General features: G+C 37.9%; 1 protein-coding gene across 1 annotated transcript in view; it reads left to right on the top strand.

Annotated features, from left to right (window-relative positions):
- The window catches only part of LOC145409643 (V-type proton ATPase 116 kDa subunit a 1-like), a 103,707-nt gene that overhangs the window by 21,105 nt on the left and 68,354 nt on the right, over positions 1 to 14,248 (top strand). The window contains exons 4-5 of the mRNA XM_080279994.1: positions 6,536 to 6,645; positions 11,661 to 11,787. Coding sequence (XP_080136120.1) covers positions 6,536 to 6,645; positions 11,661 to 11,787 — 237 coding nt within the window. The remainder of the gene's footprint in view (positions 1 to 6,535; positions 6,646 to 11,660; positions 11,788 to 14,248) is intronic.

Here is a 14,248-nt window from a genome sequence, read left to right as displayed (position 1 = left end):
ATCTGATGCTGGAATTTCGGTGGTATGCCTGTACTGAAATGATAACATCATCTGATAGACTAACACCTGTGCTGCTACAGTTAGCCTGATGTGCATGGTGATGATGGGCTTGGTTATAAATTGATACACTCACTGAGCCTTTTGTTAAGCCTGATATTGTACTATACTCATTCTGTACAGGATCATCAGTCTTTTATAGTACTTTGTGAGTGTTTAAATCACTTTTATTTTGGTGTGCATGTGTTGCAGATTATTAGAAAAAGCAATAGAATTTTTATATTTTAATGTCTTTTAGGACTTTCAAATATAGCAGAATTCAATAGTGTACAGTAAACTCTCAATTATCCGTCATTACAATATCTGGCACTTTTTGCTCGGCCCTATTAAAGTAATATCCATCGGAATTTGGCAATATCCGGCTCTGCAATGGGAAGCAAGCAGTGGATCTATGCAATATCCGGCATTTGAGGCGTATCATACGGCACAGACAAAGTAGCCAACTGGCATCCAGGAGAACCACGCATCGCGCTAGCCAATCAGAATGCCCACAATGCACCAGCCAGTCAGAGTGCATTGTGGGAGCAGCCCACCTGGCGCGTCGAGCTAAACGTCTCTTTCTCATTCTCTCCCGTGGATCTCATACAGTGAAGACATATCTATGCGCTCGGCTATTGTGACCATGTGGCGGGAAAACCCTAGTACTGTGGCTTACTCTGTGGACTCCCATGCCCTGCTTATCGTTGTTGCAAAGATTGTGGCTTCCAGTTGCTTTGTATCCTAGTTCTCTATTGTGATTCTGAAATTACTGTACACATAATTACTGCCACAAGACCACGTGGGATTAAGTGCACTGTACTGTACTGCATGGTGTACAACTCTACTCTCCATTGATTAAGTGCACTGTACTGTACTGCATGATGTACAACTCTACTCTGCATTGATTAAGTGCACTGTACTGTACTGCATGATGTACAACTCTACCCTCCATTGATGCCAACATTAGGGGAGCACCCAATGTACTGTACTACTGTACTGTATTAATACTGTATTGTTTTTCATGCTTAATTTTTGTCCTGTACGCATGGGAAAGTTTTTGGGATAGAGGGTCGAGACAGATAGCAACATATTATCAGGCTTGATGTCGAATGTTGAGCCAGTGGTGGGGTACTATGCAATATCTGGCATTCTGCAGTATCCAGCATTGGGGTTGGCTGAATTCGTTTGTTCATTTTCAAAGGCTCCAACATGCTTGTGTGTGTTGGCCTTGGTCACCTAATGGTGGCATTCCATTCTGCTTGATCTCTGGCAGCATCCCTGTCCAGTCCCTTATCCCTGAGGTCACACTCAATGACCTCATCCTAGGTCTTTTTCAGTCTACCTCTTGAAACGTCACCCCTAACATTAACACTTCTCACTTCCGACTCCTCATACCCAAACCATCTCAATCTACCTCTTCTCATCACAGCACCAACACCAGTTCCATACTACCCCTCAACTCTTCCATTGTAAACCTAGGGCCCCCCCCTCCCCCCTGCCTCAGCCTCACACTCAGGGATGCACTGCACGTCCAACTAATCATTGTCATTTCTGTACATTTGAGCCTGCGAATATCCTCTTCCTTTACTACCCAAGTCTCACTACCATACAGCATTACACTTCTAACACATGCTGCATACAAAGATCCCTTAGCACAGAGGGAGAGCCCTCTCAGTGTCAGGAGAGACAACAGCTCTCTGAACTTCTTTCAGCCATTCCTCACTCTAACTACAGAGCTAGCTCCAGCCCCACCTCCACCACATAACATGTCTGCCATGTAACAGAACTCTCCCACACATTCAAAAGATTCACCAGCAAGTTCAATCCTTTCATGCCTGACAGTCTCCAACTGCTCTCCCCGACACACCGCACACATGAAATCAGCATTATCTTGCAGTCTACCCCTAATACCACTACATCTCTTATGCACCCACTTATCACAGACACTGTACAAGATGGAATTACTTCCTAAACCCATGTGGCAAGTTGTATACAGCCACTCTCCCTCTTCTTTGACAGTACTGCCAATAGCCCTAGATACCATCACATCTGTTTTATCTGCATTTACTCCTAAACCCTTGTGCCCCACACCATCTCTCTACTTCCTAAATCTTTCCTCTGCCTCACTTTCACTCTGCAGTCAACACCAAATCAAAAGCATACAACATCTCCCACGGGAGTCCATTTCTGAAGTCACATGAGAGGGCTTCAGGTACCATGATAAACAGCAAGGGGCTCAAAACTGACCCCTGATGCACACCAACATTCACGGAAAACTCATAACGCAAATCTTCATTCACCCTTACCTGGGTGCGAGCACCCACATACATGGCCATAACCACCCTAACCAGCCACGCCTCAATCCCAAGCTATCTTTTTGCCTACTTCACCACCTCTCTAGGGACACTGTCAAAGGACTCCAAATCAGCAAAAACAAAGTAAATTCCCTCTTCTTTCCTGTACATTTTCCTGAAGCTGTCAAACAACGAATAATGCGTCATTGGTCTCTTTTTACCTGGCATAAACCCAAACTTCATCTCATCATTATTCACTCTTTCTGAATTTAGCCGGATAATTGAGAGTTCACTTTGCTGTGTCAAAAAGTTGAGCTGGTATCATCACTCAAGCCATTGCTCATTGTTTAATACCAGATGATACAGTTTGGTGTTAATACAAGACTTTTGTCATGATTTTGCATTTCCAGATTTGTGTGCTATTTTATATTACTGTTTCACACTGAACTTGTTGTTGGTGCATGGATTACTAATTTCTGATATTCCTGCATATTGCCAATAATCCTCTTTTTTTTTTTCTCTCTCTCTCTCTCTCTCTCTCTCTATGGGTTAATGAGGATCATTTAAATATGTATATATCCCTAATATTGGAAAGATTTTCAGTGAAGTCTCACACTGTAAATATAACTGTCACTGCTAGTTTCATAAGCTGATGACATACTGCTTGTAACTGCAGAAGTTTTTAGGTTGCAGGATGTTCTAGCTCTATATATGGGTACATTATTCTTTACCATAATCTCTTTGTTTAAACATTACCTTACAGTATTTCATTACTAGGCTTAAATGGTTTGGAATTACCAATTGGCTTGAGCATGATCCAACCTATGAGTACTTAATTGTCACTACAGTGCCACCACGCAATCCTATTACAATAGTGGGTGTCCTCTGAGGAATCATATTGTCATTATTATGTATCAGTTACAATAAATAATTTGTGCATTCAGAGAACCCCTTAACTGTGCATAATTTCTAGCACAAGTCTTTATATTGTTTTCTTGTTTTGAGCAAACATGTTTGTTATGTGTTAATACTAATTTAAGTACAGTAGATATACAATATTTATATTGTTTTATTGAATTCCACAGATATGTTTGTTATGTGTTAATACTAATTTGGGTACAATAGATACCTGTATATGAATTTTTGAGTAACTGAAGAATGCTGACTTTTGTTCTCAGTGTGAGATGAGCCGACTTAATATAGGTGTGATATAAAGTAATTGCTACAACAGTATGTAAATCTTTATTTAGCCTTTCATTTTCATCTTGTTCCCTACGTGTCAACAAATGGGTTGGCGGAGGGTTAGTGCCCCTCCCCTTAAAACCACTAACTCAGAGACAAATGGCAACCCTTCATGGAATTATGGCGTCCAGCCATAGATAGATAGATAGATAGATAGATTTTCATCTTTTTCTAGAAGTCAGGTTGTGTACATTCATAGCCTTTGGTATATTTTCTTACACACACACACACACACACACACACACACACACACACAGTGCACCCCCACCATTTGCATTGTCATCATTGCCTTTTATAGTTTTTCATGATGGATTCTGAGAGAGTATGATTCAGATTTTTGCAGGGCTGGGTATCCTCCCTTAATGGGTGGGAAGCATCCCAGAAGGATATGACAGTGCATCCATTCAGTTTAAGGCTAGGTAAATATTTGAAAAATTTAACAGTATAATAGAAATCAAGAACCCTGTGCATTGTTGTTGTAGTAAAGGCTGGTTAGCAAGTTTGTGCACAAAAAGAACAGCATCATGCAGCAGTACTTTGAGAGAGTAGGAGCTCCAATGTTTATTTACTGATACAGTAGTTATCCTTAGTTGAATCTGGCCACAATATTCATCCTTAGTGTAGTCTGGCCTAGGAAATTTGGCTCATTGTCTTGGCAGTTTGAACCCACATAAATGATATGATTAACCTATGCAACTAAGCATGGTGTCATACTGTAAGTAGGGTATTTCAAGGTGTCAGGTTTTTTGCCTATTTTGATTCAATCATCCTTGAACCCATAATAATTACCATAGCAAAGCTGCATATATTATCCTGGGAAGAGCAGATATTAATATAAGAAAGTACAGTAAATTACACTGAAAATAATCAAACAGCTGAATATCACCCAGAATATAGTTGGCTGAATTCACTGTATCGAACTCTGATGGTCAAAAACACTTGATATTGCTGTAGCTCTGTCTGCATCAGATTCCTGCCCCTCCCAATATGTAAACAACAATTATTTGTGACAAATGTCACGTATTTGTTACTTAATACAGTATATGAGTATGTCTGTTGGACTAAAGTATATACTGTAGTTTGATTGTTACTTAATATTGTGGTTATTCATGGGTAATAAGTAGAATTTAATATCCACTGATCTTATGGGGCACAGCAAGGGATGATGGCAAATACAGCACATATGCAACTGCTATTTATTTTCATGACCACCTGTAAATATTTGGTTTTTGTAAATCATCTCAATATACACTTTAAACTAGTAGATTCTGACATCTGATGATGTTGTAGGGTACTGCAAATGCTTTTTAATCCATTATGTAGTTAAATTAGGGCTCTAGGGGCCATTTGTGGGGTTTTGTATATTTGCAGAGATTCACTTTACACGGGGATCTGTTCTCTCACTCCTGCAAATAGTGGGGAACCATTGTGTATGTTATATCTGTCTGTCAGTCTATATCTATCTGTCATTCTATATTTTTCCATATCTCTTTATCTATCTATCTATCTATCTATAAAAATTATGTATGTAAAATTTTTGAGAAGACTGTGCTTGCTCAGTGGAAGTCTGATTCACAGAGTTAAATAATATGGTATACAGTACTTACACTCTATGCGTAATTATTAGTTTTCTTCAAAATAAAGGGATTGATTAACAGAGTTAAATAAAATTGTATAAAGTAGTTATACCCTATGTGTAATTATTATTTTTCTTCAAAATAAAGGGATTGATTATCGAAAGTGGAATAAGCATATACTGCGTCAGCAAATATTACAACTATTAGGATGCTGGTGGTGCTGGAGTACGATATAATGGACTGTCCTTGCATTGAAGGAAGAAAGGGTTGATAACTAAGTTCATAATTCTAATAATGTAACAGATTTCAGGTGGAGTGCTTCTGTGTATGACTAATGGTTCTCTTATTCTCTCCCCTTCCTCCGGCAATCATCACACGTGTGTGGCGGTCACTCACATCACACCACCTGCTGTTCTTAATGACATCTTTGTGTAAATATGTAATCTTAATATGACTGCCTAACTATGTTAACACTGAAAATTAACTTTGTGACAATACTGTACATGTATTTTGTGTTTGTACTGTGTACATGTGTATTTAACTTTTAAAAAATGTATTACTGTACTTTATTGTATTTTTAACTTGTGTATATATACATAAATGAATTTGTGTATGATGCTGATGAATGTGTAAATGCAAATATGCCTACTGATAATCAATGTTTCGTGTTACTGTGTTGTATTTTTAAAAATTGTTGAAATGTGGCAATATCTGTGAAAAAATATGTGGAATATACTTGCATCTTTGCAATACTGTACCTGGGCATGATGTTGATGTGTTATGCTCCTGTGCCTCTATGTGTACGGGTTCTGCTTTTTGCCACCTTCCCAATCCTTTCCTTCCTGCTTCTTCCTTTGTTTGCTGTTATCAATTTTTTTCTAATTACCTTTTATTTTTGCATTTTTATTCATGATGCTTTTTCTTTTTTTTTCATTTGTGCATATTCCTTATACTCTCCTCCTTCTGGTGTTTATTGCACTCTCCCTCAATTATTATGTATGTTTTTATCACACTCTTGCCATTGCTGCTTCTCTCACATGGTATTATCTCCTCAAACTTCTCATTGTTTCAATTTCCTGCCATTCATCCTATTTCTCCTATTTTCACTTTTCCTGTTGTTTTCAATATCTTCCCATTATTTTCACACCTATTGTGTGCTACATTCTGCCCCATCCTTGCCCTACCCCTATCCCACTCTGCCTCTCCCTTGGCTCTCCCCTGACCCACTCTACCGTTTCTTTGTCCCCTCCCTTACACCACTCTGCCCCATCTTTGGCTCTCCCCTACCCCACTCTGCCCTGTCTTTGACCCCTTCCCTACCCCACTCTGCCCAATCTTTGGCTCCTCCCCTTCCCCACTCTGCCCCACCTTTGCCCCAATAATCAGCAAGAGACCCATTCTTCCCTGCCCCTGGAACAGCGTGATTCCGAGCCCAACAGCAGCATCACTCAGAACCTGCTGCCTGCTGAGGAGGGAAAAGGACCTGTCCAGCTGGGGTGAGTTGAGATTGTATTCTCAATGGCCTAGGAGGCTTTGTGGCATCTCTTTAGCAATTTATTTTTTACATTGCAGCTTATTTTTCTCTTTTATGATGTTTATTTATCCATTTTATCAACATTTTCCATCAGTCTTTCCTCTTCCTTTTGCCTATGGGCAACTCTACACTGAGTGACAAGCCAAATGGTTTGCTGCATGCCAGAAACCTATTTACTATGCTGGGTGGTAACATATAACCAGATTATGGTGCCTGGTGATTTAGTGGGTAATAAAGGCGCTCCAATCAGGTTGAGCCTGTGCAAGTTATATCCAGGGGGTGATTGGAGTGTATTGCTCACATAATGCCACTCAGGGATGAAGGAGGCTGGTCACTTTCACCTTAAATGCCAGGACCAACTTGCCAAGCCCCAGGCTCCTACACCTCTCATGGGGCAACATAGGATGATGATGATGATGATATCAGCACATACTGTATTACAAAAATAGCATACAAGAATGTATTTACATACCAAATACAGACATATACCAGTAAGGAAAAGGTGCTGAGGAGCCTCTTTAGCCAATGTGAGTATTGGGTTTAAACACTTGCATTAAGATGGCATCCATTTTGGATATTGTTGCTTCTGTCAGATTGCGTTACTCAACTTAGGGAAGGCCTCTCATGTTGAAGTGATTTGAGTAAGGCTGTATCAAAACCCATGTTTCCAAAGAAGTATCTTATGCTTCGTAAAATTATTAGGAGATGGCAAGAATGTAATTAGCAAAATAAATGGTCTGACTTGGTTAAACACTTTCATCCAGTGATAAATTATATACAGAAAGTTCTTGTTATATGTTACCCTATTTATTTTCTTTTTTCTATTAACAGTAATTTACAGGAAATTTGTGTAGTATTTTCCATAAGATTGTAAAAAGCTGATTTGCCAGTTTCCCCCAGTTTACAATACAATACCAGTTGTAGGGAATAAGTTGTGGTATTTTGGACTTCATCACCATCTTGTAATGAGGAGTTGGTGTCTTGTTTTGTTTCTACTTCCAGATGAATCATTTCAGCTTTGGAGATGTTTTAAATTAAGGGAGTTAGATATAACCCTCATAAAACTCCGTCAGTACTACAGATTTGTTTTAAGTTTAGTAAAGTTGCTTTGTGGTAGCAAGGAGAAAATGAAAATACACCATGGGATGGAAGTAAGTAAATACTTCTCTGTTGTCAACAATAATTTCCAGAAGTGACCTTTTCCCATTCCCAAGTTGTTTACCTCTGATAGATTTTTCTTTTCAGGTTGAGGCCACTCTTTATGGATCTTGAGGCATATTGATTTACAGTGCAAACACAGTAGTTTCAGATTAATTGAAAGCCATGAAATGTGTTCATTTAAGGACAGTACATTTTTATATTCAAATAGGAATATTAATACTTAACTGTCTTCAGTGCACAGTACTGTCGTGACTAGAGTTATGATTGGGATACTTTAAGTAAGAACTGATAAATTTTAAATTGGTCAGTTTGGTATGGGTTCACCGGGGATATGGTGTAGGTTTAACCCATGGATGTCGGACTAAAATCTGCTTGTGCCTCACCTCAGTACGGAAAAAAAAAAAAAAAAAAGGCTTTTCTTCTAACCTTGATATCTCAGAATAGCATTTAGGGAAATGAATGAAAGACCATATTATTCAACAATTCTTCTTCTTGTGAATGAAATTATCCACAGGTCTCTAGGTCATTGCATTAATGAGTAATGATGAGAGGAAGAGGACCACTTTTTACCATGAAAACAGGATGTGTTCATACAGCAATCCCTCCACTATCCGATGTAATAGAGCCAAAGGCATGTCCGGAAAGTGGTCCCGTCCGGATAGTGGGCCCCAGCCTCCTGGACTTGTACTTATGGACCCTAACCTACCCTGACTCAGAAAAACACCTATACAACTCCCTTTGGACATGCATAGCTCCTATTTAAGACCCAAATCACACCAATAAGGGACATAAATGACTGAAATAAATGCAAAAGAACCAGAGAATGAGATTTTAGGAGTGAGTTTATAAAATATGAAACATTCTGGGTACTTACAACAAGTCCCTGGCTCCTGGATTGGTACTTATGGACCCTAACCTAGCCTAACTCAGAAAAACACCTCCCTATTGCACATGCATGGCACGTAAGACCCTATTCACACCAGTAAGGGACATAAAAGAGTGAAATGAGGTTTTAGAGGTAAGTATGGAAAATACAGTGCAATATGAAACATTCTGGGTACTTACAACAAGTCCCCTGAATTGTTTTGGCACACACTATTTCATTCGGTAGTGCATTCCAAAGATCAATTGCTCTGTTTGGGAAACTGAATTTCCTTACGTCTTTATCACCTCTCTTCTTATGCAGTTTTTTTGCAGTGTCCTCTTGCTGATGCTTCCCCAAATGTTAAGTAATCATTTATGTCTATTTTCTCCTTCCCTGATATGGATTTATATAGCATTATCATGTCACCTCTTTTCCTTCTCTCCTCTAGTGTTGGTAGATTCGGTTTATTTAGTCTTTCTTTGTAGCTTAGATCCCTTAAGCTTGGTATCCATCTTGTAGCAACCCTTTGAACTTTTTCAATCTTGTCTATGTGTTTTTTGAGACTACTGATGCATACTCCAGGGTCGGTCTGATGAATGATGTTATTATCCTTCTTAGCATGTCTTCATTTATGTATGTGAATGCTATTTTCATATTTGCAAGCAGTGTATACATGTTCCGTACCTTCTCACTGATGTGGTCAGCCGGAGATAGTCTGTTATTGATAATCACACCTAAGTCCTTCTCTGTTTCTGATGTGTGTAGGGTGTTATTTCCTAACGTATAATCCCAATCAGGTCTTTTTCCACTTTTACCAAACTTGATTACATGACACTTGTCCACATTGAATTCCATTTGCCACGTATTACTCCATTCATGAAGTTTATTTAATTCTTCTTGTAGCTCTTTACAAGAGTCTGTGTTAGTAATTCTCCTTTGTATTTTTGCATCATCTGCAAACATATTTAGATAGCTTTCATTTCCAGTGTTACTGTCTATATCATTTATATACACTAAAAACATGATTGGTGCCAGCACTGAGCCCTGTGGTACTCCACTAGTCACTTCTTTCCATGATGAGTAATTTCCCCTTAGTACTGTTCTCATTTCTCTTTTTATGAGAAAATCTTGCATCCAACAAAACAGTTTGCCTTGAATTCCTCCTTGATGGTACAGTTTCCATAAAAGTCTTTGGTGTGGTACTGTGTCAAATGCTTTCTTGAAATCTAAATAGATACTGTCCACCAATATATCTCTTTCCTGTATTATGTTTGTTACTCTGTCATAGTAGCTCAACAGATTAGTAACACAAGATTTTCCTTTTCTGAAACCAAACTGTCTTTCTGTTATCATATTGTGTTCTTCTAGACGATTTACCCAAGCTTTTCTTATAAGCTTTTCTAATACCTTGCTTACAACACTGGTCAGTGATACTGGTCGGTAGTTGAGTGGATTTTGTCTATTCCCTTTCTTGAATAAGGGGACAATATTTGCTTTCTTCCAGATATCAGGTAGTTTACCTTGACTCAAGGATTTCTTGAAAATTAAAAATAATGGTTTACTTAACTCCTTTGCACATTCTTGTATCACCCAACATGAAATTTCATCAGGACCATTTGCTTTTCCTCTTGTCTAATTTATTTAACTCCTTCTGTATTACTTTTTCTGATATTTGTGTATCTGATAGTATGTGTGGGCATGCATGTTCCACATAGTCCCTCTCAAAATTTTTTTCTTCTGTAAAAACTGATTGGAAATTCTTATTTAGTGCTTCACAAATATCTTTCTCTTGTGTAAATGTGATTCCCTCGTCCGTAATGGATTGTATTTTATCTTTTACTTTGGTTTTGTTTCTGATGTAGCTGTAAAATAGCATCGGTTCATCACTACTTTTATTTATGATATCCTCCTCAAACTGTTTTGGGGCTTCCCTCCTTATTCTTGTATAATCGTTTCTTGCCTGTTTGTAATTATTATATGCCTTTTCACTATTGTGTCTTCTGTATCTATTCCACAACAAATCTCTTCTGTCTTTTGATTTTTTACATTCTGTATTGAACCATTTCTTTCTTTTCTTATTCTGCTTCTTTGTGCTGTGGGATGTACTTCTGGACTCCTAATTCATAAAATTCACAGAATTTTTTATATACAGCATTTAAATCTTGTCCTCTAAGCTCATTTTCCCAATCAATTTCTAAGAAATACCTCTTTAGGTCATGATAATTTCCCTTTTTATTGTTTAGGCTCATTTTGTAACTTTCATTGCTTTTAACTATGTCATATGCTATCCTGAAGTTGCAATTTAGTACTGCATGGTCGCTTTTGCCGAGTGGAGGGTGATATATTAAACTGTCAATATATGTATACAGTATATGTATGTATGTGTTTGTTGTTAAAACTGAGCGGTCCTTGCTTCACTTTTTCCACTCAGTTTCATCTTATCTTACATACGTACCACTGTACAGTCATATGATCAGACAGCCTTATATACATTCCTCTCAGATCACATGTCACTAATGCACCCAGGCTTTCTTATCTTTACAAGTACATAATTGCATGTAGTATACAATATATGTATTAGATTTTTCATTAAGAGTAATACAGTGTAAGTTGAACAATCTAGAGGTACGTCAGATTTTTTTTATTATCAGTAATACAGTGTATGTTGAGCCGTCTAGAGGTATGTCATATACAATTTTGCCTCTTGTTAGATTGTTTATTTGCCACGGTAAACCAGCTTGAAAGTTTTTTTTGCCTTGTTTTATATTGGTTATTCAGCTGTTTTTATCCATGTTTTTCATTAAATTAGCATAACTGGGGATACAGTACTTCAGTAGTATGACAGTTATTCAATAAGGACAGTGCCCTGCAAGATTCATTCAGCCATAAGCTTTGCTAATGATAAACTGAGTGTTGTGCTCATGATGTATAGGAGTGTCTGCTTATTCCAGCTTTGTAGCAGGCGTGATAAATCGTGAGAGGATGCCAATGTTTGAGCGAATGCTGTGGCGGGTGTGCCGTGGAAACGTGTTTGTGCGGCAGTCGGAGATCCAGCAGCCCTTCATCGACCCTGTCACTGTAAGTCTTCTCAACTTTAGCTGTATAACCACTGCCATCATCATATTACACATATTTCAGTAGAAAGAAAAAGTAGTGTGAGACACAATGGAAAGATGTGTGATCATATTCAGCGACTGGGAGAAAGAACAGAAAATAAAACAGATTAGGATAAAACAGGAGTTGGAAGTGTTATCATTAATAATAAGGGCAGAGATTGGGAACAAAAGACTGAGGAAGTGAGAAGGTTAGGCCAGTACAAGAAGGGGGAGACCAGACTAATAAGAGTGAAACTGAAAATGAAACGAGTTGCCGAGTTTGGCAATTTTAGATGCTTTGTGGAAACTAAGTAATGTTGATGAATGCAAAACATTTTCCTAAAGTGGGATTTAAAACACAAAAAAAGGGAAAGGTAAAGATCAAAATTAGGACAAAAAAAGTATAGTTGTTGCAGGAAGAAGGGAAAAAAAAAAAAATGGGAGAACATAAGAAGAACAAAAGTTTTTTTGGAACGAGATCACATGAGGGTCAAGAGGTGGAATCCTTTATAAAAACAAAGAAGGACAGTAAACATGATATGGATGAACATAATCTTACTATATTCCATCTAAGGTTGCATTGTTTGATTGATTAGTTGCATTGTTTCAAACTTAAGTGAAGTTAACTTAATATGTATACTCATATTTAAATTCATCGTAGCTAGGCTAATGGTTGGAGGAACTTATGTGTGTGGTCTGATGTAGCATAGTGGTTTCTAGTATGTAAGATGGTATAACCCAGATGCTGATGTATGGGTTAGAGATGTGGGCAAGTTATGAAAACTGATGTACCTGTATTCTGAGTGAAATAGAAAAACTGTGAATGTCCAATGCATTGATGATAGATGAGTTTATCTGGAGCAAGTGTGAAGTTGCAGTGATGATGGATGTGATTCTGTATGATAGCCATTTCACAAGGGACTGTCTCAGCTGGCTGAAATGTGAAGATATGTGCATGGATGAAGTGATGTGTGACATTTACAGTATGTTCAATTGTTGTTTCACTAGCAAAAGTGACAGTGTCCTGTGTATTGGAGACCATGATGACTTCTGTTTTGGTGTTGTTGGTGACTAATGAGTCATCTTTTTTTAGAAGGAAAAAGGTATATTTGATAGACCATTAAAAAATCATCTGTTATGAATGGCATATGAACTACCATTGATGTTGGTGTGAGTGTTGCTTCTGAGTATGGAAAATATAACATCAGATTCCTTTCTCAAACAAAGGCTTCAAACCATGCTTAATTACGCCATGGCTGATTATATTTTGACGTAGATTGTTAATTGGAAGTAAATTAATGGTGATCTTACCGTTACCAGCATTACCAGTGTCTTTCATGAAAGCTTGATAATGAGCTGTATTATTGTCTGACTGAAGTATTATTATGTCAGTATATTATTATGTCAGTATATTCCATGACCACTCAGAAGTGTTGGAAAAATATAGTACAGTATTTCCCTCCAGTGCATTTACTTTCTCCACAGTTTCTTGAGTTGATTTCTCCGTCTTTCGCAGGTTCATTACAATCGTCATCATTACAGTGTTCTCGATATCAGCTAGTTTATGTTGATATAAGAGAATTTGTGCAGTTTTGTTAAATTTGTTATTCATATCTTCAAGATCATTTTCTGTAGCCAATCCAAAAATGTTACCCAGAATTGTGCCACTTCGTTTGAACAAACCACGTTTGTCACGTATATTTATGGTGTTGTTTGTTCCTTTAATTGTCAGTCCAGTGTGATGGGATGTCCCGGATCATGGTGAGCATAATGGTCTTAGCCTGTTCTGCTTTATTGGGTAGCTAATCCAGTGATATGAGCAAGTCATGCTAGGGGTGATGATACTGATGATGAACATTTCAATTATCTTGACTTTAATCTGGCTCTCAGAGAAAAATGACCGTGCTCTAAATTGTTCATCGTATTACCTATGAAAGGAGTATAAATCAATTCCAAAATCATGTCAATGCCTTGTTGTGGTAATTGCTGTATTAGTTGCACCTATGTTTGGTATGCAATCATAATCTCTTCCAGTATGTATTAATTTCTTCCGGTTTATTTCCATTTTATGCTAAGAAGGATAATAACATCATTCATCAGACCAACCCTGGAGTATGCATCAGTAGTCTGAAGTCCTCATTTCAAAAAACACATAGACAAGATTGAAAAAGTTCATGGGCCACTACAAGATGGATACCAAGCTTAAGGGATCTAAGCTACGAAGGAAGACTAAATAAACTGAATCTACCAACACTAGAGGAGAGAAGGAAAAGAGGTGACATGATAATGCTATATAAATCCATATCAGGGAAGGAGAAAATAGACATAAATGATTACTTAACATATGGGGAAGCATCAGCAAGAGGACACTGCAAAAAACTGCATAAGAAGAGAGGTGATAAAGACGTGAGGAAATTCAGTTTCCCAAACAGAGCAATTGATCA

This window comes from Coenobita brevimanus, chromosome 82 (genome assembly GCF_032717465.1).
Source record: "Coenobita brevimanus isolate Jiangsu-jjx chromosome 82, ASM3271746v2, whole genome shotgun sequence".
NCBI lineage: Eukaryota > Metazoa > Arthropoda > Malacostraca > Decapoda > Coenobitidae > Coenobita > Coenobita brevimanus.
Note: the sequence above shows the minus strand (reverse complement) of the source record. Positions and strands in the feature narration are given on the sequence as shown.